General features: G+C 39.0%; 2 protein-coding genes across 3 annotated transcripts; one reads left to right on the top strand and one right to left on the bottom strand.

Moving 5' to 3' along the window:
* Window positions 1–1294: 1294 nt before the first annotated feature.
* Window positions 1295–16056, bottom strand: LOC139975783 (sulfoquinovosidase-like). Its single transcript, XM_071983949.1, has 6 exons — window positions 15668–16056; window positions 10076–10264; window positions 9472–9676; window positions 9000–9181; window positions 6256–7483; window positions 1295–3847 (listed from the first exon to the last, which is right to left on the bottom strand). The coding sequence occupies exons 1-6, from the start codon at window positions 15962–15964 to the stop codon at window positions 3717–3719; spliced, it is 2232 nt and encodes a 743-aa protein (XP_071840050.1). The 5' UTR covers window positions 15965–16056; the 3' UTR covers window positions 1295–3716.
* An 840-nt stretch (window positions 16057–16896) lies between these two features.
* LOC139975785 (membrane-associated transporter protein-like) lies at window positions 16897–25277 on the top strand. Of its 2 annotated transcripts, none has more exons than XM_071983954.1 (7): window positions 16897–17016; window positions 17700–18374; window positions 19659–19814; window positions 20033–20572; window positions 21053–21163; window positions 22285–22485; window positions 23294–25277. In XM_071983954.1, the coding sequence occupies exons 2-7, from the start codon at window positions 17714–17716 to the stop codon at window positions 23497–23499; spliced, it is 1875 nt and encodes a 624-aa protein (XP_071840055.1). In that variant the 5' UTR covers window positions 16897–17016; window positions 17700–17713; the 3' UTR covers window positions 23500–25277. The 2 variants fall into 2 exon arrangements, with proteins under 2 accessions (XP_071840055.1, XP_071840054.1); XM_071983953.1 differs by having other exon boundaries at window positions 22285–22493.
* The last annotated feature ends 121 nt before the right edge of the window (window positions 25278–25398 follow it).

Genomic DNA, 25398 nt, shown 5'->3' with positions numbered 1-25398 from the left:
ACACGATATTATGTACGTTGCACCCTATTGGTTGTTTGGTTGTTGAGTGCTACTAATATTTCTATAAATATCTCTGTTCCAAACGGCCATGTTTCTGCACATACCTCCAAATTAAAGATAGCGTCGTAACATCACTTCAGTTTTCTGTTACTTCTGTTAATGCAAGTCCATAATTGTTTTAGGACTTCTAATAACTCAACCAAAGAACATTCTCATCCAAAAATCTCTGATACAAATGAACACACTGACCTACCATGCATGGAAGCACACAACATCCCCTCCCTACTGTTGGTGGTGGTGATGTGTGTGTGCTTATGAGGGAGGGGGATGTCTCTGCTCTGTCGGCTGAAGCGACATTAACTGATTGGTGTTGCAGGACGAAGGTTTGATGGAGGCTGGAGGTGTGGGGTAGATTGGTAGGGGCGGAGGGGGGGGCGTGAGAAAGAGGGAAAAGAAAATCCCTCTTGGGGTTATAAAATGCAGTGCGGCGTGCTGTAAAGACGGAGAGGACTTTGGAATGTCCTAGTGATGATGTTATAGTTGTTGGACACTTCCAGCTCAATGGATGGCTGGCAACATTATTGCTTAGCGGTATTGCGGTTTTTGAACAATTTTACAAGACCCATCGAAGATGACTAAAGATGAGATAGTAATCGATCGAAGTAAGACATACTTTTTCAATTATTTTCATCATGTGAAGGTCAAAAAGGTGAATGAAAATGGAAATTGATTCGATCCTCAACTCCATTCGGTCGCCCGAGAACTCCCCCAAACACCAGTTAGGCCCGTAGAGAGCCAAAACGCACCCGGGCGATTATGTCACATGTCCTATTTATGACTTTATCAGTCACTTGGCTGTGTTCCCCTCATATCACAAACACACACACACACACTTACATATATGTAAAGTATGTGAGGGTAACCTACATTTACTATGTGCAAATAAAGTGCCAATGCTAATTGGCATACAGTGACATCACGACATTATACTACATACTATGCCTAAGTGTATTTCATGAACAGATACTTTTTAAGAAAAGTCAACCAGGAAAGAACCTAGGCACGAAAAACTACCGAACGACTGATCCGCTCTCGACCCCAGTCCTCTTGCATCGGGACTGTGACTGTGTGATCATCGTCGGGTGTATCACCATTCCTCTTGAAAGGGAACAGATACTACACAGATATGCTGGTCATGCAAGTATCTGCTCTCATTGTGGTTGTTTTGAGTGGACGGGATTTGAAAATATAACAGACATAAACAAAATGAAAAATACTGAAGACAACATAGCAGTGACTTTGAGTTTTTTGTTAAGTTATATTTGTATAACTTGATGTATTGAGCCACGAATCCCAAACAACTTGGTCCGCTCTCAACCCCCAATCGGAACTGTAACCGTATGGTCATAACGACGCTACATTAAGTGAGTATCACAAGTTCCTTGGAAAAAGGGAATAGATACTACACATCAGTGGCGTAGGAAGGTACTTTTGAGTGGGGGGGGCTGAAGACTGATGGCCGGCCTGGGGGAGGGGTCTAAGGGGAGGGGGTGTCCCCCTCCCCTTTGGATTTTTTTTGCATTTCCAGGTGGCCTCAGATGCAATTTGGTGCAATATAGCACACTTCAACCCACCCACTCCATTTTGTATATAATTTTGCATTTTCACCTGGCCTTAGATGCAATTTGGTGCTCCAAATGAGATTTTTTTCTCATTTGGAAATGAAAAAGGGGTTTTTTGACTTGCGAAGCGGGGGGGGGGGCGGAATGATACTTCCGCCCCTCCATGTTTTTCACTGGGGGGGGCTGGCGCCCCCCCCCCCCCCCAGCCCCCCGGTTCCTACGCCCTTGCTACACATGATCAGGTCAAAGGTTGGTGAGCGATCTATCGTGTACCGTTTGCACACGACTTTAGCCAAATGGCCGAGAAGCGTGATAGAATTATCTAACCGAGTTTCGGGTAACCGTACTGAGGTACTCAGTTCACTATGGAACGCCAAATGGTACACAAATGATGTGGTAACGTGATTTTATATCATGATTACAATCATTATGTTATTATATCATAATAATATTAATTATATCATAATTATAATATAAATTTATTGTTAATTTGCAGAAAATACTCATTTTTCATGATTATGATAATATTTTACATGGTGATCATGTTAAAGTCCGAGATAATATTAGGAAGATACACGATGATAATAATAATCATATACACGATGCTATAAAAACTGCTAACGATATCCATATGAACACGCATATTATTCACAAGGTGGACATCACGACTCACAAGTTATAGCTGATTGTTATGTTTCACTGTTGTCGAGTGTTGTTTGTGTGTGTGACGCGCTTACTCGTATAACCAATAACAACTTACTATACATAAGTTCTTATAATCTGGTCGACGGCCGGAACAGAATTACAGTAGGTACACAGTTGTGATGACAGCAATCTAGAGGGAATTCTTAACCCTGTTAAAAATAATACAAATGTTCAAAATCTCATACATATGCCAACGCATATGCAGACGCTGCGCTTTTCATCGTATGCAGTTTAGATTATCATCGTGTACTTTCTTATTACAGTCGTGTAATTTCTTATTATAGACATAGTTTCTTATAATTACCATGAACTTTTGTTATTATAACCGTAGACTACATTGCTATTTATCATCGTGTAGTTTCTTATTATCATCGTGTATCTTATATATATATATATATATATTATCTTGTTTAATCAGTATATTGTCGTATGAAATGACTATGTAATCATATATACAATTACATTATCATTATCAGTTGTGGTCCGTTCGCATTAATGCCTCATGTGAAGTTATTTGATTTAGAATTCGTACGTTATTTAAAACTTGAAGAAGAAAAAAGGTTCCTTATTGTAATCTGAAATGTGGAAACGTTTTCATGTCGTAATCTCATTACATTCTATCAGGTCGTTATAACTGGGACAATTTTAAAAAGTGAAATATTGCTGAACTGTATCAAAAGTCTTTCCCTCGCTGCTCCGATCAACCCGCCAGTACAATTTATTCGCAGACATTTGTGCGGAGAAAATTGAACTAGACAAAGACACAAAAGAAGGGGAATGATTAAACGTATATCTAACAGTCGATTACTTCACGAAGTTTGAGCTTGGATTTATTCGATTGGTATGCGGATGATCCATAACAGTTCAAAGTAGGCAGGTGTCATACGTAGATAAGTATATACACAATATGTTGATCAAGGCACTCGATACGTAGTATAATTTACTCAATACGTAGACAAAAACACCCCAATAAGTAGTTTAATATTCTCAATACGTAGAACAAAGACAACCTAATAAGTAGTTTAATATTCTCAATACGTAGGCCTAGACACTCGATGATTTTCATGGCAATCATGATCAAATTTCAACAAGCATGTTACTGCCTCTACTACGTAGCTATTTCTACACACTGAGATGTTTAATTGTCCATTTTAACACTTCCTCAATGTCTGTGAAAAAGTAATAGAATCAGAATCTCCATTAATGTCTTTTTTGGCAACTTCTAGCAATTTCAGTAGGCTAAACAATTGGTCACAATACTGATGACGATTAAAGTTCATGGGTCTGTTGTGATTTTTGTTTAAAAGGTTTAAAAAGCTCATACACATGACGAAACATCTACTTTACGACAACAGAAAATAATAGTCCCTGTAGAGTAAGTAAAGTTGTTCATGGAGTCCAAATTTTTCCCACTAGGAAAATTGTAACTAATAGTACAAACTCCGAAGGCATTGAAGCTATTGACGCCGTTGATGTGGGGACTGGGTCCATAGTAGTAGTCGGCAGAATAGCAGGAGTGTCTATAAAAGAAGATTAAAAACAGTTAAAACGATAACTAGAGAATGTTGGGAGTTGAAATCATGGTCCATAAATCTTTATAGGTCTACTCAACGAGCGTTATATTTATAGGCAATGTAAATAAGATTTTGATAAGACGAGACAATGGTTTTGCAGTATGCTTACAAGATCTAATATGAAACAAACAAAGGCATAGTTTCTCAGTTTATATGGTAAAGCTCTTCGGGGAGAAAATATTTGCAAAGAGATCCTCTTCTGGGTATTTAATTGCTCATACATACATAAGCAGTACATGACAATTCTGAATAAAAGCGTCTGAACTTGATGTTATTCTTTCCCGTACTCTGCCAATGAGAGTGTTTGGAGTACGGATTAAATTTACGCTTGACAACGTTATCGTAAGCCTCAATAGCACGCAAAAATGCCAGTGTACAAATATATCTTCAATTTTTATACACTACTTAATACAAGAACACGTTTGTTGAATACGTCAACAATTTTTCCACTACTGCAATCAGTTGGACTTATTCATATGATTGTCATACTTTCATAGCAGATACATGTAAACAGGCTATGTCTATTACCTAGTACACAATAACGGTCGTATAGCACTAATCACCGATTTTGGCATTTTGTTGTCTGAAACGAACTACTAAAATAGCGTTCAAACGGAAAATTCAAAGGGATGTTGGTAATTGTGTAACATGTTGTGTAACATGTTACTTTAGAATATAGTACTTACTGCAAGTTTTAACCCGTGTGTTAGTTGTTTTACAATTTCCATGATAACGCCTAAAGCAATTAATCATCAGTTTATCTTTCGGAGACACTGTAAAGCTAAGCTACTCCTTGAAGTTTGAACTTAGCAATTTACCGTCGGTCAAAGTGCTCTTGAGATGTTGATTTTAGTACTGAGAGCAGCTTCGATATATTTGTTACATTTGTCTCACGTATGGCTATTCGATTGCGAGGCTCGCTAATTGTCTGAACAATTTCAAAACCATCATTACATGTATACAATACAATAAACTAAAGCTTAAAGTCTCAATGTGGGTTTGCTGATGAATTTCGGAAAACAACCTTCCGAGGCAGATTCCTTGTTTCTTATTCTAATGCAATCTGACCGGGTAGGTTTAATGGAGAAAAGCTGTCGCAAAATTTATTTTCTGTTGCCCTTTTGGCGCAAACGATTTGCCGTCAAATCACTGCGACCGCCCATATCAGTATGTTAATTACAAAAATGTAACCTGCTAAACTCGTATCGTCCACTTTTTATACCCAATATCATGGAAGGAAATGACAAAATTTCGCAAGCTTTATGGGTAAGACTGAAAGAAAGATACTATTAAAATATGGACCTAACACAGGCTAGCACACAGTTCACCGTCGTGAACAAAACAGAGAGATTTGATTGGCGCATGGTCTGTTGGGCAGGCTTGCAAAGTTTGATTGAAGTTTGTAGCATCTACGGACTCGTTAAAAAATCTGGCGAATTTTTATTCAGCCCAAAATGTTTTAAGGACAGATAACTCAATAAAAAAATAATAATTAATAGAAAATTGCATAGAAAGTGTTATTTTCACTGAGCTTTAAGGCCGAGTAAGCTAGAAAGGTCGAAGTTAAAATTTGGCAACACACATTGAGAGTATAAAATGAGTACATATCCTAGAAGATCCTGGGCCGATTTGAAAGTGGCAAACCGTTCCTTTAGGAAGACATACACCCATCGTCATCAACGTTAAACTGATTAGCATGATAACTGAAATTCCTCAAACTAGCTCTTTCGCTTTATGTTTATAATAAGAATTTCGGCAACAAACAAAGGATTTCTCGTGGCCACCAATGAAATGACTAAAGTTGTTATATTTGTCTTTTCTTATTCATTTGATAGAAGTTGTTTTTGCATTTTTCAGTCAACCAGTTGTTCTTGGGTTGATAAAGGTTCCAGCATGACATTTTGACATCATCCTGTGCCCTCTGAAACCCTATGATTGCCCCGCCCCCCCCCCACCCCACCTCCTCCCATCAAGTGTTTCTGGTATACAATCCAAATAGGAAGTTGGTGTTTCTTACCTGGAAGTGTTCTCGGAGGCCCATTGACGTTGTGTTCACTTCGGGCCTCCTTGGCTTCGAGGGCCCGATGCCAATAATGATATAGTTTAACTTGTTGTGCTTTTCATTAATCACTACTTTAATAGAAGTTGCGGTTGAAGTTTTCAGTCAGGTAAAGTATTTAAGTTTACATAATAATGACAATTATTTTATTAAGAACAAAAAGCTTTATATTTCACTGCCTTTTGATGCATCACAAGTTTAATGGAGGCAATCCTAACATATATGAGGACTGCAATGCAGTCAAATCCCCGTGGGGCTTCACAGTTGAGAACAAAAATAAGGAAAATTGACTTACTAGCTGCAACGTTTTGAAAGAATTGCGCATACGTCGAGTCTTTTCGATAAAAGACAGGAATAGTTCCCAATGGAGCATCGACAGTAACATATTCGCCCCCATCATCATAAGCCGTACCATCCCAAAGATAGACCCAGTCATCGGGCGGAAGGTAAAGGGTCCATCTATCACCAGTCTCTGAGGAAGGTAAATAAACCGGTGCTACGAGAACATCCTTCCCCAGTAAATATTGATATTTCATTGAATCATCGAATGACAGAGGGTCATTATCGTAATGAAAGAAAAGAGGTCGTTGTGCTGGATAACCTAATGTATACACCTCTTCCAATACACTTTGCGTATAGTTCCTCATTAGGATATAGATCTCGGTTGCGCGTCCCAGCATCTTCATACTGTGTACACTGGAATAATACTGCCAATTTTCGTCCGGGCGGTTTCCTTCGTGACTTCTCATCATTGGTGTAAAGGCTGCTAGCTCCGCATATCTTAAGAGAAGTTCTTCCGTTCTTATAACACCATATAAAGACGTGTATCCACCAATGTCAAAATGATTCAGTCCATAGCCTGACATCCCCAAAGATAATGTACCCGTTATAACTGAGGCCAAGCCATCTGCTGTGCTAAAGTCGACCAATTGGTCCCCTGACCAAGTCATAACACTGTAGTTTTGAGACCCAGTAAATCCAGCACGCATCCAGAACACTATATCACCTAGTCTGCCCGCCTCTTCCACTGCCTCACGGTTCGCCTTTGCCCAGAGAACAGGCCAAAGGTTGTGCATTTCTTCCCCGGAGACGCCGTTGTCAAAGACTGCATCCGGAGGAAGGTACTCCCCAAAGTCAGCCATCCAACCGTCGAAGCCAAATTCGATCATGTTGGTTTTTATTTTGGCCTTATACCAATCAAATGCTTCGGGGCTCGTAAGATCAACGATTCCACAGAAGAACTCACCATAATCAATCAAATAAGTTTGGCCTGAACTATTTCGAATCAAATATCCCAAATCTTCTGCCTCGACGAACATGTTACCCTCACGATTCAGATTCGGGTTCATGTAAGCAAACAAGCGTATATTCTCCTCCTCTTTCAACCGAATGATCTCCGTGTCCAGATCAGGATACTGCTCGGGGTCCCATTGCCAATTCCAAAATAGCCGTCGGCCGAACGAGGTTGTGATCCTACCTGCATAGTCCTGGATCCAAAGCCCGGCGACTTTCATTCCCTCGTTCTGAAGGGAAAAAATGATGATCATGATGAAGAAAAGCTTACCTAACAGTGGACCTGTATGTTCAGTGTTGTTGTTAGGCGCCACAACATGTGGTGGCACCTACACTATAGACTTGTAATCCCAGCAGAACAAATAATTGTTGGATGCTGAGGTTCCGTCGCGGCTACGGTGCATATTAATATGTTACATAATTATTCAGCTTGATCTTACAAACGTCAGAAAGTCGTTGTCCCGAACACACTTGCAATTTTGAGCTGCAAGTTTAAGTGATCGCGTTGAATACTTATATAAACATATAGGAGAATGTAGAAATCAGCATGTTTATATAAGGCTACTGCGGGAGAACAAACAAAGAATACTAGGAGGTCCTGTAAAGAACACCTACCTGGATCAGAAATCAACTGTTGAATCATGCTAAGAACTATACCAATATTCAATGCAAAGACATTCATATATCAATGACAGGAATTTTTGCCAAAGAACATCAAACTTGAGGAGTATACATAACAGTAGGCCTATGCTATTACTGTCACTGTTATGATGAGCTGCCCTCAACAATTAATATGTTCCGTTTTCTTCCAATGCACTTGGCATACCAAATGACAAGTTTATTTATTTACTTTGTGTTATTCCTGTGGCTGTCGATAATCCTAATGAGGTGAAGGTGGAAGCGGGAAGCAGTCCCCAAGTTAAAATATTGTTCCCGTAAACATTTAGTATCACATTGATACTTTGGTAAGTGGACTTACCTAAACCTACGATCAAGAGATAGATCGAATATTTTAATACAATAGATTATCGGTACTCCCAAAGCGATCACTTCTTTTATTTTGATAATTCAGCGCTTTCGAGAAATGATATTCTTTTCTTGTCTGAGAGTTTCATTCTTGGCGCTTTGTTCTTGTAAAGTATCACACTATTTAGTTCGCTAAATTGTGTAAGAAACGTATTTGACGTTATTTCCCGACCTGATGCACGCTCACATCCGTTGGACCCTAACTAAGAGACACAGGACAATGCAATCATGAAGTTGATCGCATTATGCACACTATTATAGCAATGACCCAGGGCATCCATGAGGAATGAGCCACCACCCACCAGTTCACCACACGTCAGATTCGATGCTCAGAATCCATGAAGTTAGCATGAGTTATGGACCTGATGTTAACAACATAGCTTAATCGATCTCCGTTGACAAGCTTCGACAACTGTAGATCTATTTTCATACTCCTGAATATGTTTGCGACCCACCGAAAATGTTGACGACCAACTTTTGGTTCTCGTAGAAGACTCGGTGATGTCATATCTTCTGTGTGAAGGAACATTAAATCTTTGATATATCCTCAATGATATAAGATTTTTCTTAACTGTTTGGAGAAGTTGTTCACATTGATTCATGATGATGCTTGGGTTTATGTCTCCTTTCAGGTTTTTTCTTCCGGCTAACTCTTATAAATTGAAATCTTTACTATGCAACTTCATCACGCAAAGGTATAAGTGATGAATGTTACCTTACCTGAGCTTGCTCAAGATACCCTAGCATTGCTTCTGTACCGCCTTGAACTCCCAAGATGACGCCGTTATACAACCAGTCAGGCAGCTTGGGCTGACGACCAAGGAGCCCAGTCAACTTGGTTAAGAGATCTGGAAATGTAGTTGCCGTTCCAATCACGAGCTGCCCAGGGAATATCTCTGAGTCTAAAAGAGATATACCCAACGTGTAAATAAATTATAAAGTGTTAGATGGGGTAGGGCTACTTTTCTATCAAAAGTAACCTGGAAGACTTGGAGAGGTGGTAACTGTCTGGAAAGAATATTGTTAATAGGGAAATAATATATTTCCATTCGGTGCGTGTGCTGATGTGTATATCTTTTGCCAACAACATCATCCTCTTTGTGCCCATACCTTGCCCTGCTGCTATAGGAAACTTGTATCATGCATATTCTTGTCAGAAGGAGCTTTTTCATATGTTCCCTTAAAACTATACCTGGTGCATTCCAAATTTCAACCTCGTGGAAACCGTCGTTCCTGAAATCGAGTTGCCCATTAGTAGAGCTTGTAAAGTGAGCAAAGTATTTCCTGGACGACACAAAGGTTGGTTGAACCCAATAGGTTGAGTAATAGTCTCCCCCAGACCCACTGTCTTGATCCGCTAAGAAGGTCGTGTATGTGCTCTTGTTTCTACCAACTCCCTGAAAAGGTATGAAGTAATATAATATGTATTGGTCCAAACTAGTAAACTAACCTTACAGTTTAGAATAGGTTTGATATATTGAAAAGGTTGGAATGAGAGGAAAACAAAACTTATCTTTAGATAATCATTATACCAGCAAATCAATGCAATTTGCACTGTTTATTTGATATTTTTTGAGGTGTTTGTTTGGCATCTTAATGAAACAGCCAAACAGGGGACAATCGGATCAGAATTGTGTCTCGAAAACGATACTTAGGAATTGAATGCAAAGCTCACTAGGATGTTTAGAATATGATCATTTCTCTCACCAGTTAGCCAAAACAAAATTCCCCTTACTATCATTTTAATCCACGATGATGCATGTTTTTGTTTGTAATGTAAAATTTAAAATTTGCACCTGTTCTTGGAGCCAAAGTGGATAATTCCTCCCGTTTAGATCAAAGTATGAAAATTGTTCACCACCGCCATAAACATGTTCGTCACTTCCGGTTGACATGATTCGGAACCAGAAGCGGTTGAAGTTACTCGAAGCTTGTGTAACGGTTATATACGTCAAACCGCCAACGTCTGTGATTAAAACAGTCACCTGTAAGAGAATAAGACATCTGATACCGTATGCAAAAAAAGATGCATAATTTATGCATAAACCACAAGTGCAGGCTTCATAATATACCATACTACTGAGGTTGGGGAGTCGTGTAGCTGGTATTAAGCCAGCACATGATTGACACATGGCTAAATGAAGTGAAGGGATTGGAGTAACTGAAATGTGTAATTGGTGGGTAAAGTGACGTGTTGAAGGATGCAGAAGCATGTGTATGACGTGACCTATAACGTCATACGTGAGGGTTATCAAATTATGTTGTTTAACCACGATGAATAATCGATGGTAAAATAAGTCGAATCAGTTTTAGGAATAAACAGCACGTCCACGTCCACGATTCCAATGATATCTCCCGATCTGATAAACCTGCGCGATAACGACAGAGCTCGTCCTAGATCGCTAATGGAGATTACTATAATGTCATTTAATGATCATTGGCTAAAATACGCACAACCCTAAAAGCTTTACTATTAATTAGAGCATTGTTTCAAGTAACCAATTATGAAAAGAAGCAAAGAAAGGTATGCTTCGTCTACCTGCGTGCTTGTATAGTTCGAACACCTGCGTTCTAAAATCTAAAAACCAAAAACCTGAACTTTCTCCTTATCATCGATCTCGAGAGCGTGAAATATGTCGAATATCGACATAGTTGCTATAAGATCTTTAATATTTAAAGATAACATGACATAACATGACAATACCCTTTATAACCGTATATGAAGTTAATATTAAACCGTTATGTTCATTGTCTAAAATGACTCACTTACTCTAGCTGTCAGATAATAAATAAACATTAAATTTATCGAAGATGATGTCATTCCTCGATCCGATGCTTGTTTATTGTCATTGGATATGTTAAAGTCTTCATCTGAATCTTCGATTCAACTCATTGCAAGTTCGCGACCGGATTCAGGTGAGTACCTGTAATCATTGTGTTATTTTAATGGTTAACATTTCCGCAAGTCCGAGTTGCGTCACCTTGAGCATTCACTCGAGCTATGACTCGTTACAAAACAAGCACAACATTAATAATTACGCGGGAGTAGGGGGGGCATCGAAGTCTGATGGGCCCTTGGGGATAGTTATGTCAACGGACCCCAAGTTTTGCCCTTTCCGTATATAATTATCTTTTGAGAATGGAAATACACTATATACTTATTACATTTGCCCATTCCCGTCCATTTTCAATGTTTTCCTGCGCCACTGATTGACCTCTGGTTGTAGCCTCCCTTGCCAGGCATGCAGGCAAGGCGCCACCGATTTGAAGACAAGGGTCTGGCTGACTTGCTCAGTCAATAGAACCTATAGCCTGGTGGTTTATATTCTACTATAAATGACAAGACAACAAACATGTGAACGCCATGCGCATGCTCTTCTCTACACTGATTACCTAATTAACATAATAATGGGAAATTAATTATTATGCCTCCAAATGTCGAATAATTATTTATGCCATTCAAACCAATGTATACTACTTTACAGCTGTTCTCTATCGACGTAGAACAGGCAAGAGTCGCCATTTTGTTATAAAGCCTTGCGCCATTATGGCTCAGTTCTGTAACCTCCATGAATGTATATTTTCATATTATTTTTTACAAGATATCTGTCTGTCGAAAACCGACAAAATATATAATTTTGCAATTAGGGCAATTTTTTGACAGATTGAGTGGAATTTTATTTTAAATCAAGAACGTTAAACATTGGCAATTGATAGAGTCCTCCAATGAGAGTGAGAGAATGCACCTCGCTTTCAAATTTGCTTGGTGTAATCATGTCACCAAGTATAAAAGTTATGATTATGGGTGACAGATTTGTCGGTTTTACCGAGAGAGATTACCGAGAGAGATTAAAGTTGACATTGGGCAGTACAGAATGATATGCGAGTTTTAGCTCAAGGAGCGTGCGAAAAATTCACATGATCTGTTTTTACAACTCGGCCTTTTTCATCGAGGATTATAAAAACTTCCAGACAACGCTGATAATGATGGATAAAGGTATTAAAGGCTGCATTGAGCTATAAGAACTGTTTACTTTTTTTGTGAGGTTTCAAAGTTCATTGTATTTCTCGACGATTACTAAGGTTTCTGTTGACACTACAGCAACAAGTTCACAGTACAGACAGTATAGTCGTTAAAGTAGCGAAAGATAAAACACTGCGAACTCAACCAGCTTGAAATTGCCATCACAACTATAGCCGTCGATGGGGTTCGATTGGGTTAGCCTCCGATATTAAGTCCCATGTAACTGTATTTATAAATGCAGCTGACACTGTCCAGGCGTTCAAATTATCGTAGCCCTACTTTCATTTAGGAAGAGGAAACTCTGAGGGAGGAGCAGCCCCTGCCCTCCCCCGCAAGTTATGGCCCTGCACTGCAGGCTATCAGTTAACGTAATCACAAATATAATATTTTGTGAACCAATGTACATAACTATTAAGTTAAAACTCGAGGTATAATGAGTAATATGTGCATAACAACATGTTTAGCAGCTTAGCACCATATATATATGCATCTGTCTCCTATGAAATATATAGTTATCTCAAATCACTTAAAACATATCATGAGTGGCATCGCTAACCAAGCTAAAAGTGTAATATAACTTACATATATTGTTATATTGCTTGTACGTGAAATACAACATACTATAAAATATACAAAATAATATACTTGAAAGGAGATAAGCGAATGTTGCGGCTTTCATTTTCTAGTGGCTTAGCAGATAGCCTCAGCGGTGTATGTCATGTAATAAACGCTATATATGAAATCCGTAATTCTTACTTTAACCCGGTAGAAAAGTTCTATATTTCATCGGGAGATTGAGCTGATTAGAATATATGTATGTGCACTACGGGTGCTTGCATTGTTTCGTACACATTCTTTGCCTACAGTTGCACCCCTGTTGAAGTTTCTGTAATGTAAGGGATCATGCCCTCGTATACAAAGTCAATAAATTATCCTAAACCTATAACACTCTAAACATTGCTAACAGAACAATAAAAACAATGTGTTCAAAATTAATTCACACATTGCTCTAAACGTTAGATATGGCCATAGTTTTAGAATGTTGTGAAACCATTTTATTGTCTTTTTGTTCAGTTTCCTATCAGTATTGCGTAATTTCTAATAACATGATAGTGACAGGAATTCAAACAACGAAAAGCTACCTGGTCGAGTTGATCAAGGATCGCTTACTTCCAGACCAGAGTTGATTTACAACCAATGTCAATACTAAGAGATTGCAATATAACATAAAATAACAACATACATATCATAACAGGTTAAAGGGCCAAGAAGGGCACATACCCCATGGAACGTCAACCATAGAAACCTCGGCACAGGGATAAACAAAAGCATAAAATATATATATAAAATAAAAAGTAACATCCTTAAATATTTATGTAATAACATAAAAATCAAATGTATACTATATATCAAACAAATCATATGATATATATTATTGTTGACAACGATTGTTCGCCGGTGGATTTGTTTTGAGAACAAGCTTGCATAAGTCCGTTGAACAAGTTTTGGCTGTCTTATATCATACTCCAACATGTTACGTGTTTATTGTCCAGAACAGTTGCTTGTGTTTCATACAATGGTGAAACCCTTTTGGCTGTTGTTATGCCCTTTAGATTATGCCCTGTAGATTTGTAAATTACACCTATTAATTATGCAGTGTCCTTTCTACTCTAAGATTGAAAGCCTGTAGGTTGGGTCTAGAGTCGCAGGGGTCACATCGTTCTACCCTCAGTCCAGCCACAGTTGTCTCAGTTATTTTTGATAGTTTGTTTCAGCAGGTTGTTTACTTGTGAATCAAGTGTTTATGTATTGGTGGCAACACTGTACGTGTTATTCCCCTACCAGCCTCTCTTTTGCCGCTAAACTTTAGTTGTAGTCGTGGCTAATTAATAGCCCGTAAGTACTCAATTGTTCACTAGAATTTTGGAAGTGACCTGTTACTTTGTTGACATGCATTGTTTAGAACGTTGATCACACCTTAGGAGTATAATCACCTTATTTACCGGTAACTCAATGTGTACCATGAGAGCACAGTCACATACAATATGTTTGCATACAGTTATCATTACTTTGTGTCTCAAGTCTTTGTTATGTATCGGATATGATCATATACTTCATGTTGTAATTAATTTACTTGTTTTGCCCTTGTAGTTTCTATCTTCCAGTTCTTTGATGTTATCGGTTAGATTAATATGTTAACCAGTTAGTTAATCTGAAGGTACATTTTCGTAGTAGGGTTATTAGATGAAACCGACTTTATTCTCGTCTCTATCATACTCAGTCATACTTATTCTATATACGTCATAACCGAAAATGTTAGCATGACACTGTTCGGAGTACAATCATTATCGTATTTAGTTTAGTGATTAGATTCGTAATGTTTAAGTATTATTATATATCATTTATCTTGTATATAAGTTTACCAAACAAATACAGTGAGAAAATAAGTACACAAAGTTTACGCCTGTCTTGGTTATGATTAGCTGGTTGTCTAGCTGCGCATATCCGACTGCCATACTGGTTATAATTAACATACGTTTGCCTTCAAAATTGTGCAGATTGAAGCTAATATATATAACTTCTAGAAACAATGAAAACCACAATGTATCAAATGATTTGCCCCTTGAAACCTCTCCCCGTCAGGGGCTTGGCGACGCCACTGAGGAACATTGTTAGGAAAACTGATTTGCAATACTATGGAATAAGTAGGTATATTATTGAATCAATCAGTGGTCAGATGCCCCATAACGTGCGACCCAAAGCATTGTTAATTTCGGCTTGTTTGGGAAAAAATAGTTCTGGAAAGTTAGTCGAATCCGGCCAGTACTCATGATCAATGTTACATCCGTAAATTTACCTCTTGATTCAATCGTAATTCATCATAATTTCTTTATTGACTTGGCGGGTAATGGTCCTTAATCCTGGCATTATTCGGGATAGCAATACCCATTGAACTTTTGTGGTGTATATATAGGGCCAGAGGCTAATGAGGGATTTGATAAAGGAGGGGACTGTAATGAGGTCACAGAAACTTCAAATGGTGTATTCTGAGGCAAAATCTATTATAATTTAGGTAAGTAGCTCGAAACTTCAAAATCCCTCCCCCCACCCGACTGCTTTGCCCCACCCCCCCCCCCCCCGCGCCACTGTGTTAGGATCAGTTGATGGTGTTTTCCATTCCTTCTGGCAGGTCGTCTAGATGCTGGTTATAAAATAGTAATGATAGACACTATACGGTTGGGTAACTAAATGTTATTTACAACAAATCATCATTACGGCAGTAATTTTATTTTCCAGTATAACCAATATACAAGCTAAACCTTCGTCAAGGATGTGTACAATTATTCAGTATTTACCAACTTACCTCAACTTCAGGACAAGCGCTGAAAACGATTTCAGTGCCGTTTGAATTTTCTACCGAACGGTATTCATTTAAAAAGACTTTTTCTTGTAAAATATCTTTTATTCTGAAATTGCCAAATTCGCTAACGTAGCCATAATCTGAATTTCCGACCAGAACAAACGGTGAATTTGGTGAATGGTTTACTACAAGCACTCCATCGACAAATAAGTTAAATGCTGTGGTTGAAACTACTTCCAAATTATGAGAGGCAAGGGATGTGCTCCACAGAAGCAAAAATACCAGCAAGTTAACCTTCATCTTTGGCAGAATGCAATCAACCCTTGTTCAGTACCTATGAACCTATAACAATATCCCTACATACACACTATATAACCTCCCCACCTCAAAACTTCCAAAAGTGTTTGTAATGACTTTGTAGGTGGCGTGTGAACAGAAAAGACTCGCAACAAGGATGTATCACCTCCAGGGTAAAACTGATTATTTCAGTCAAAGGTATCGATTTGTACGTTTGTCCATAACCTTTTTTAGGAGTGAAAGCGACAACAGAGGCCCACAATATATTCTAAAGTTAACGAAAAAGGCAGTTTCTGCCATAGAAAAAGATGATTTCCACCACTCCAGAAAACACCTTTTAATGTGGCGGATAGCTAATTAACAGTAAGCCCTCTGCCATAACGTGGAATCCATGGCAGGCGCAGGTAGGCTCGGTTGCTTGACCAGTGGCGTACTATGCGGGGGGAAAAGGAGGGGTCCGCCCCGGGTACCAGCCTGGGGGCGCCATGCCACCCCTCCCCGAACAAATACTTTACTGTTTAAAAAATATAAGCTACTCGCATAAATGACACTATTTTTTTAATGATGTTTCTGGTTTGAAATTATTTATGACAATGCTAGAATCGGCTAGCTATAGAGGAAAGGTGGAAATTTCCCATATGTTTTCAAATTATTGTGGTGATTTCCGCCGATCTAAGTTGTCTACTAAAAATTGAATATTTTCAACAAAGAATCGGAAAAGTTAAGTAACATTCACTATGAGCATTCAAATCATGTTCAAAGCTTTGCCAAAAATAGTATAGTTTTGCATCTAAGCCACCTTACATAAACAAACAACATACCCTCCCCTTACGACCCTCCCCCGGGACGGCATCCCCTTCACGGGGTGGCAAAGGAAGGGTCCACCCTGGTGCCAACCAATCTAGGTACGCCACTGGGCTTGACATAAAGGAAAGATTCAGATTGTGTTGGCCTTGGAAGGTTTTGTAGTACAACACTGACCCCTCAAACACAGTTCAGCGTGGAAACAGGCACTATTATCGCTATGTTGGTTTTAATTTGCTGAAAACGCGAAGGTAATGCCGATGATACGATAAAATACTAATATGGCTTTATGCATAAGGCATTTTGTGGTATTTGCAACCATTTGAAGTAATATCTGGGTTTTGTCATTAAGATTAAGCCTTAAAATACTTGCTACCAAATAAATAGGCTAGCCTAGCAACACTTAAGAAGAAAGTGAAGTATACAATACAGTTCTACCAGGCTAGGCTTGGCCTAACGGCTACACGCCTTCAGGCGTTGGACGTAATGATATGTACAGTAGGCAAAGAATGATTGCTGCTTGCGTAGCATATCAAACACACAAACGCTTGCATATTACTTGGTCTAACTAGTAAAAGCACCAACTTGCTTAGGCCTAATTTATTTACAAGCCTACACTGTAGCCTAGGCATGGTTAGAGTAGGTCCCTGGATATTGTGATGCCCATTTATTCAGATTATAGTGGTTTTGTGATAACTTTAAGGCCAGGCCTAACAAGTAACCTCTACAGGCCAAGCCTTTCCTGCAACTCTACATGATTTCACTGAATTTCTACTAGGCTAGTATTCCTTTACTTGCAAGTTTCATCTATAGTCATGAGTAATGCAGGTCAAAAATGTATATCAAATTCTGTTAATTGATACATTAAAACCTTCCTGAAACAAAAGCAGTGATCCACATGTATCCTGACTTTCTTTTTCATTTCTTTGTTTAGAAAAGGTTGAAATAATGGCTAGTGAGAGGTGTGACAATGATGGTTTGACTGCCATGATTCAACACACACAAATTTCTCCATCAATGCCAACCTCACCTGGGAGCAGAAGAATGAATTATGGGTCATCACTACCTGAAGGTCATCCTCACATTTTGTTCCAGCAACAAAAGCAAAGAGCAGTAGCAGCTCGAAGATCACGAACCACCAGCTGGTCTCACCGCATGAGTCGCTCAATCACTGTGATGAACGATGATGCTAGTTTCATGCAGTTGTCTAATGATAGTCTTGCTAGCCCAAGATTGCATAGAGAATCGACAAGTGATGTATCTGTGTTTGATGAAGTAGATCGTACACCAAGCAGAACATTTTGGCAGCTGTACAGAAACAACATGTTCCAATTTGGTTTGGAAATATTGTATGCAACAGAGACAGCATTAGTAACACCGATCCTTTTACAGCTGGGACTCCCGAATCAGCTGTACAGCATCACCTGGATGATAAGTCCCATCCTTGGCTTCATCTTTACACCCATCATAGGGTCTTTGAGCGACAGATGCCGGTCTAAATGGGGCAGGAGGAGACCTTTTGTTTTAGCCTTTGTCATCGGCATGATAATTGGTTTGACTTTTCTGCTGAATGGTGGGGACATTGGAATGCTTTTAGGAGATACACAAGGTTGGTTCATAGTTGTATGTGCCGTACTGGAAAGCCTTAAATGTATATGGTAGCATGAACACAAATACATGATGTAAGATATCTTGTAAAATCATTAAGCAATGAACTATGGCCCAATGCGGACAGATAGAATCGTGCACACCTGAAAGTGTGGCTGTGACAAGCTGAATATGTGAGTGTAAGAGTCACTAGGACTTAACTGCTGTGAAGTTATGTGAGATGTCCAGACTAAAAAAAACCTTGAACTTTGCAGTTTTCAAATTGCAACTTACTGTACTGTTCATAAATGTGAAATGTAAGCTACAAGCCACTTTTTTCCCCTACATCAATACATATGTTGCATTGATGAATTGCCTTCCAGGCAAGTTATATGAACACACTCAGGAAGTCAAGCCCAGTGCAAATCTGGATTCTGTGCACATGATGCAAGATTTCCACACCCTGAAATCCTCATCCTATATTTTCATCAGAAACACACACACAAAAACAGTCTAAGACTTTTATAGCTCCACTAATCAGATATAAACAATACATTACACATTTCTTTAAGGACCCAATGGTGTTGAAACTTGAAATGTCATTCTAGGTTGGTCTGTCATTCATTTGATGATTAAATAGAAGGTTGGTTTCAGAGTCATTCGCCCAGCCTTTAAATTGTGAAGGGACCAAAAGTTGGAGAGAAAAGCAGCTCATCATATTTCTGTGGTTGTGTGCTATGGTTACCTGTATGTCTCCGTGGAAAAAGGCAGGGTAGACAGTCATGAAAAGTTACCAGTAATGCGTGTGTCCGTAATGGAATGCAGAATGAGGCGTTAAGTTGGTCAATTACGTCTCAGTACACTGAGAATGTGATACCATCCATGCCCTTACTAACAAAGCTATCCTTGGTTATCTACACAGCTGATCAGAGGGTCCTCAGCACAGTTGAATATTGCAAGCAGCTGACTATGTAAGCAGACGAAAGTCACCATCTTGGAGCATGCAAATCTTGTTATTTTGTTTCATTCAATATATAAATACTGTAGGTCTGAAACGTCTGGAAGGCAGCTTCTTTAATATTACGAGTGACTACTTAGGCATGGCTCTCAGCTTAGATTTCATATTATGTTGCAGGCAGGAAGTTAGTATTATTACAGTAGCTCCATTTGGAGTCAACCAACTTGCTGAAAGTGCGTGCAATGTCATACAGTGTCTGCATGCAAAAGACGTACATGTGTAAGCAACCTTTTTAGCTTTATACAGTAACATGGCATAATGATCTGTTTCATATTTTGACTGTTTCAGATAGTCATTTAATTGGGCTCATCATTACATTGCTTGGTATGTTTCTTATGGACTTCAGTGCAAACTCGGGTGACTGTCCAGCCAGGGCGTACTTGATAGATGTCTGCTGTATCAAAGACACAGAATTTGCTCTGAGCTTGCGCACCCTCCTAGGAGGTAGGTAATATTATCTTTGTTATGGCTGCTATGAAAATAGAATATGTGTGGTTTCATTTTTGCATGTTGAACAAGAGAGACACAAACTATAAAAGATCTGTACTAATACAATAGCAGTTGAGGAGAGAAAAGAGGTGGAATATAATCCAATTCCACCAACCCCTAAAATATAAGTTTTCTTAATTTTTTTTTTTTTTTTTTGCCTTCTTGTCATTTAGGTGTTGGAGGAGGCTTAGGTTATACCTTAAACGGCATTAACTGGGAGTCAACAATCCTTTCCGTAATCGGTCATCAAGAACGAATCATCTTCACGATGGTTGGAACTCTGGCTACTGTTTCGTTTATACTTAACTTGTTTAGTATCCCTGAGGTACCTTTACAAGCCTTGGATATCCAGAGGATATCATCCCAACAGGACACAGACGCCTTGGATGAGACAAGGCCTCTCTTGTCCGATCCCATGAACATTCAAAGGCAACTGCGTTCTGGTAGGACTCGCATTCACTCTTTGAAGGGATCCATGCCAAGTGTGGTGCAGGGCTTCGAGGGATCGCAAAGTGGTGAAGAAGATAATGACACTGATGACGATGATGATGATGATGGAGGTGAACCAGGATCCATAAAGGATCTTCTGAGGTCCATTATTTACATGCCAAGGGAGCTGGCACACCTTTGCTTTAATCATTTTCTGGGTTGGTTGTCATATCTGGTGGTGCTCCTGTTCTTTACCGACTATATGGCACAAGCCGTTTACAAAGGTTCGTTCAAAATTTTGCCATAGGACAATGATTTTAGTATCTCTCTCATATCCACAGTTTTAACAAAAATCTGCTATGTTCATTTCAACCTATCAGTGTAAGAATCAACTTCCCTTTAATTTTTTCAGTTTCCTTTAAAGAATATTACATCACTGTTTATTGTTTCTTTAACTTAACATTCCTTTGACCCTTTCCTCTAAGATAAACATTAACATTGTAGTTTCTGCTGTCTTTCAAAGTCTTCTTCATATCCCTGATTACTTCAGACAGTCTTTAATAGGGCCTTCATATCCCTGATTACTTCAGACGTCTGTACAAGTTTGCTCACCCTATACATCTCTCATAATGTTCATTTTTCTGGTTTTTGATTCTCTGATATAGTTTGTAAGCTCTAACCTATTAAAGCAGCCATGATCAATAAGATGGTTTAAGGTATTGGATTGTTAATGTCATATTGATTTCTTTTCTTCTCTTTTGAAGGCAATCCAATGGCAGCTGAGGGGTCAGAGGCCAGAGCACTTTATGACAAGGGTGTCCAAGTTGGTTGTTGGGGCCTCTGCATCTTTTCATTCTCATGTGCAATAACTGCAGGTAAAGGGATATTACTTCTCAGAAGGCTAGCATAACCGATGAAAGTATGAAAAGCTGAATCAGTTGCAATGCACATACCGTGAAAGTTTCCATTAGCTATATGTTGCATCCAAAGACCCGTCATTTGAACTGAACGGCAGGTTTCTTTCCAGTTGGTTAACTGAGTGATCAGTCCCATCTTTTCGCATCTTAGTTGAGCTGCCTATTCGTCTATTATGCAACTCATCACACAGCTAGTAGCCAAATCACTATCAGATCAAGGCAGACATGGCAAGGTGTGAACAAACCAACTCTTCCAAACTCACCTGTCTGTTCGCAGGAGAGATAAGGTTTCAGTAAGTTGAGGTCAAAAGAGCGGAAAAATGCAGCCTACAGTATGGTTAATGGACTACTTCTCGTCATGCATTTTTTTAAATTAAAACAGCAACTAAATATCATTTTCAAAATTCAATGAATGAACTCGGGTTATTCTATTAGCTTGTAGGATTTCTCATTCTATCCCTCCATGACTACCAGAACAAGCCACAGTCATTAGTATCCTAGGATGGATTATGGCTGATGTAATGTAATGTGTTGTGCAATGTCCAAACTGAAACAATTCAAAACGGATTTGTAGCATTTTCACTGTAGACCTGTATCAGGAAATTTGTGAATACAACTCAACCTTAAATAGAGTAAATCAATATAATTTTAGAGATAACATGGATGCCAGTGGGACTAGCATGAAAGTGGCAATATAAGTTTGCTTGATTCCTTAGAGCTATTAGTATCTCAGTGTAACAATCAGATGATATCTTGGTACTTGTTTTATGTTCCAGGCCACCTTTGTATAAACTCTGAATATCAAGTAACATATGTTTTGTTACGTTATTACCCCCCCCCCACCTCCCTCCCCACTCCTTTCCCAACCCTCCTTATGAACAATCTTGGCTCTACCCTCAGTTTCCTAGGAAGAAGCAATAGCTGGAAGCAATTGAGCTGCACGCACCCATCAACCTTTGTGCATTTCTTGGCTAGGGAAGTTTTCTTAGGGGGGTGTGAGGGGGACTTATAAACTTTAATTCATCATATTTTGCAAGGTGAACATTCTAATCTGGTGTAACGTCTCACTGTCTCTCAAGGGATATATTCAAAACTGGCGTCGTACGTGAGTCATCGAACAGTCTACGTGTTTGGGCAATTGTTCTTCGCCATCTGTACGGGAAGCATGGCTCTGGTGACCTGGACTCCGATCGGAACAATGGTCCTTTGTTCTTCCTTTGGTGTCATGTTCTTCATACTTCTCACCTTGCCGTCCTGCCTCATCAGCGTCTATCATGAAAGTGAGCAGGTCAGTGTCTCACTTCTATTGTTACTTGCCTCTGCGGTGACGAGAGGTTAAAGTACGTAGAGGAAGTATGGAAGTGAAAGAGGGAGAAAAAATTAGAGAGTAGAGGGAGGGGAGGAATAAATTGGGGATTGGGTTGGGCAGGTGAGGAGAAAAGTGGCATGCTATGTACATTTTAACATTTAAATTTCCAGTTGTTCCGTTGTAATGTCACCACCTGCCATCAAATAGACTTTGAAACTACAGGCTTTCGGGCATTAAATATCGTAACTGTTTGAAAGATTAAACTTAAAGCTTTAAACCTACCACACTTTTGTAGCAGATGCCACAGCCCTTTACAATTAGACTTTACAGATAAGAATTCAGAGCTGAAAGGGATGTTTTTGTAATATCTAATGTGGCGGCTAATATTTACAGCACGACTACCAGGTAAGTCCCCCGGGGGACACTTGGTTGTGGTGCACTGTGATGCCCCAGGAGAGATTGATTGAATTGCGCACATTTTGGTGTGTAGGTGTGACAAGTTACCAATGACCAAGGCTAAGTTGTACACGCTATGGTATTAGCGCCTTTGAACAATTTCTGTTGATTTTGGCGCTATATAAATGTCTTATGATTGATTGATTGATAACTTCTTGGTCTACACCATCTCTTTCACCACTCCCCCTCCCTCCCTCCCTCCCTCCCTTCTCTTCAAGAAATGACGGCAGCTATTATCCATACTTTTATCCAATTCTGTTGCCAAGCTAACTTTGATTTGATCAGCACAGTGCAACTTTTCTTCTGCCTTTTAATTCTTTCAGTATGTGAGTGGAAAGCGCGGCTATCGGAGAGGCATCGGAAAGGATATCGCGTGTATCGGTGTCCAGATATTTATCGCTCAGATTATCGACTCCACCATCGTAGGACCCTTGGTGATCTGGTTTGGCAGCCATCTCGTTATCGTCCTCCTGTCTTCTCTTCTTGCATTCCTCGCAGCAATTTACTCCTCCCTGTTTGTAGTTTATGAAATTAAACCCCGGAGGGAAATAGTCGGCGACCAAAATGCTTGAAATTTTAAAATCTCATCAGTGATGCCATACATATATTACCTGGCTTGAAATTCCATTTCCAGAAGTTCTCGTCTAGAGATACTGACCCTTCCGAAGCGCCCAATGTCAATGAGGAAAATTCTACGTATTGCCCTGGGTCGGTAAAATGCTTACAGGGTGGCCATAAAGTGGATCTTGAAGTTTGATAATATTTTGGGGTTATGCTGATTACATGTGAAGCTGTTTCCTTTACTGTCAAATTTTGAAGCATCCTGATAATATCTGAGCACAAACCAGAATCCTAGATCTACTGGAACATGGGAAATATTTGCCATGCATACTCGTTCATTGACAACAGCCGAATTTTATATTTGAACAGTATGTAAATAAGGTCAGAATGCAACAAATCTGCTATTAATTTTATATTTTATTCAAGAGTTAAATGTCTTTATCAAATTTCAAAGTTTAAACCAATTAAAGCATTTTCTTTCTTATAGTAAGATTTCTATGCAGAAATTAAGCCTTCCATCAGTAAGTCTGAAAGACAATTATTTTACAAATAGTATTCAATTATATCTCCCTTTATTTCATTTCAGATTATTCAGTTTTGATGCTTTTCATTATTTTCATTCCATTTCTTCTGCAATTGAACTTTATCATTCATCTCTGACAGTACCATTTTATGCAGCTGCAATCACTTAAAAAACCATCCGCAAAAAAGTCTCAAAGACAAATTATCTTCAGAGTCGTTATACAAATTTAATTTTGTGTGCTATCATTCATATAGAAATTATGTTTATTCTATTGTCTTTTATGTTTTATTTTCCTTAACAAAGTAATGAACATTGTCGTACACTCTTCAAATGTAATGAAACTTGCTTTTTCATGATACATCGTATTATTTTAGCAGTCTGCTACAAATGAAGTATGTATGTGTGTATGCGTGTATGTATGTATGTATTTTAGATCCTTCTGCAAGCAGGAACTCGCAGAGAAGCCTCATTGGCTTATCAAAGCCACAAGCTGACCGAAGTCAGTCTCTTACATTTCATATAACGTCCATGATTATGAATTGTCAATTGTCAACAACTCTGTAACAGGACGACATACATTAATCTTGGAGTGACTCGAACCGGGGACCTTATGATTGGAAGGCACCGAAGTGCCCACTCCTAATGTTAGAGACTATAAGCTGTTTCATGATAGTAGTCTTTGACATCTGTGCAATGAGGACCCTGAAACGACCTTGGTTAAACTCGAGGACCATGTTAGGGAACGATAATTGTTGTTTTTTAACCATAGGCTTAGAGTTATGAATTGTCAGTATAGACAAGCAGAATGGCCTTGACCATTGTAACCTTGATAAAAAACAGTCAGGTAATATTGGTATGACTGCAACAGATCAAGATTCAGCTTCCAAGACCACAATGTAGCATTTTCCCCAACTGAAATTTGCAAATAGTCCTGCAATTCGTGAAAATTCACAACTGCCTTGTTTCAAGAAATTACGGGAATATTTTATGTGCAACGGTCCTTAAAAGAACAACAGTTGCTCAGTGTGTGCATACTAGCTGCTCAGTGTGTGTGTATCATTAAGTGTGCTTGAGTGTCTTGCCAACTAACGAAAAGTAGGTCAACGACAGGTAACCTGTTCCTTGTCAGTCTTCTACAACCCAGCTTTAGAGATACGTTGAAGCAGCAACAAGCTAGTTATACTAGTAATACTAGGCCACAGCATGTTTTCCCTTTCATGGCTCAATGGTCTTCAAATCTGGTGTAAAGGATTTAAGAGACTTGTAAATGTGTAGGTTATTAATGGAAGATTCGTTGCATGTGTGCAAGAATCTTATACTGCATTACCTCATTCTTTCAATTAT

This window comes from Apostichopus japonicus, chromosome 11, assembly GCF_037975245.1.
Source record: "Apostichopus japonicus isolate 1M-3 chromosome 11, ASM3797524v1, whole genome shotgun sequence".
NCBI classification, from domain to species: Eukaryota; Metazoa; Echinodermata; class Holothuroidea; order Aspidochirotida; family Stichopodidae; genus Apostichopus; species Apostichopus japonicus.
Note: the sequence above shows the minus strand (reverse complement) of the source record. Positions and strands in the feature narration are given on the sequence as shown.

What these genes read in the sequence shown, in the direction of transcription:
- LOC139975783 (XM_071983949.1), bottom strand. Translation starts at nt 15,964, where the DNA reads ATGAAGGTTAACTTGCTGGTATTTTTGCTTCTGTGGAGCACATCCCTT. An exon ending in TGAAATTTGGAATGCACCAG is followed by an intron (nt 9,182 to 9,471) that starts GTATAGTTTTAA and finishes TATCTCTTTTAG; the next exon opens with ACTCAGAGATATTCCCTGGG. An exon ending in GGTATCTTGAGCAAGCTCAG is followed by an intron (nt 7,484 to 8,999) that starts GTAAGGTAACAT and finishes TTTTCCCTTCAG; the next exon opens with AACGAGGGAATGAAAGTCGC.
- LOC139975785 (XM_071983953.1), top strand. Translation starts at nt 17,714, where the DNA reads ATGGCTAGTGAGAGGTGTGACAATGATGGTTTGACTGCCATGATTCAA. An exon ending in CTTGCGCACCCTCCTAGGAG is followed by an intron (nt 19,815 to 20,032) that starts GTAGGTAATATT and finishes CTTGTCATTTAG; the next exon opens with GTGTTGGAGGAGGCTTAGGT. An exon ending in GGCACAAGCCGTTTACAAAG is followed by an intron (nt 20,573 to 21,052) that starts GTTCGTTCAAAA and finishes TCTCTTTTGAAG; the next exon opens with GCAATCCAATGGCAGCTGAG.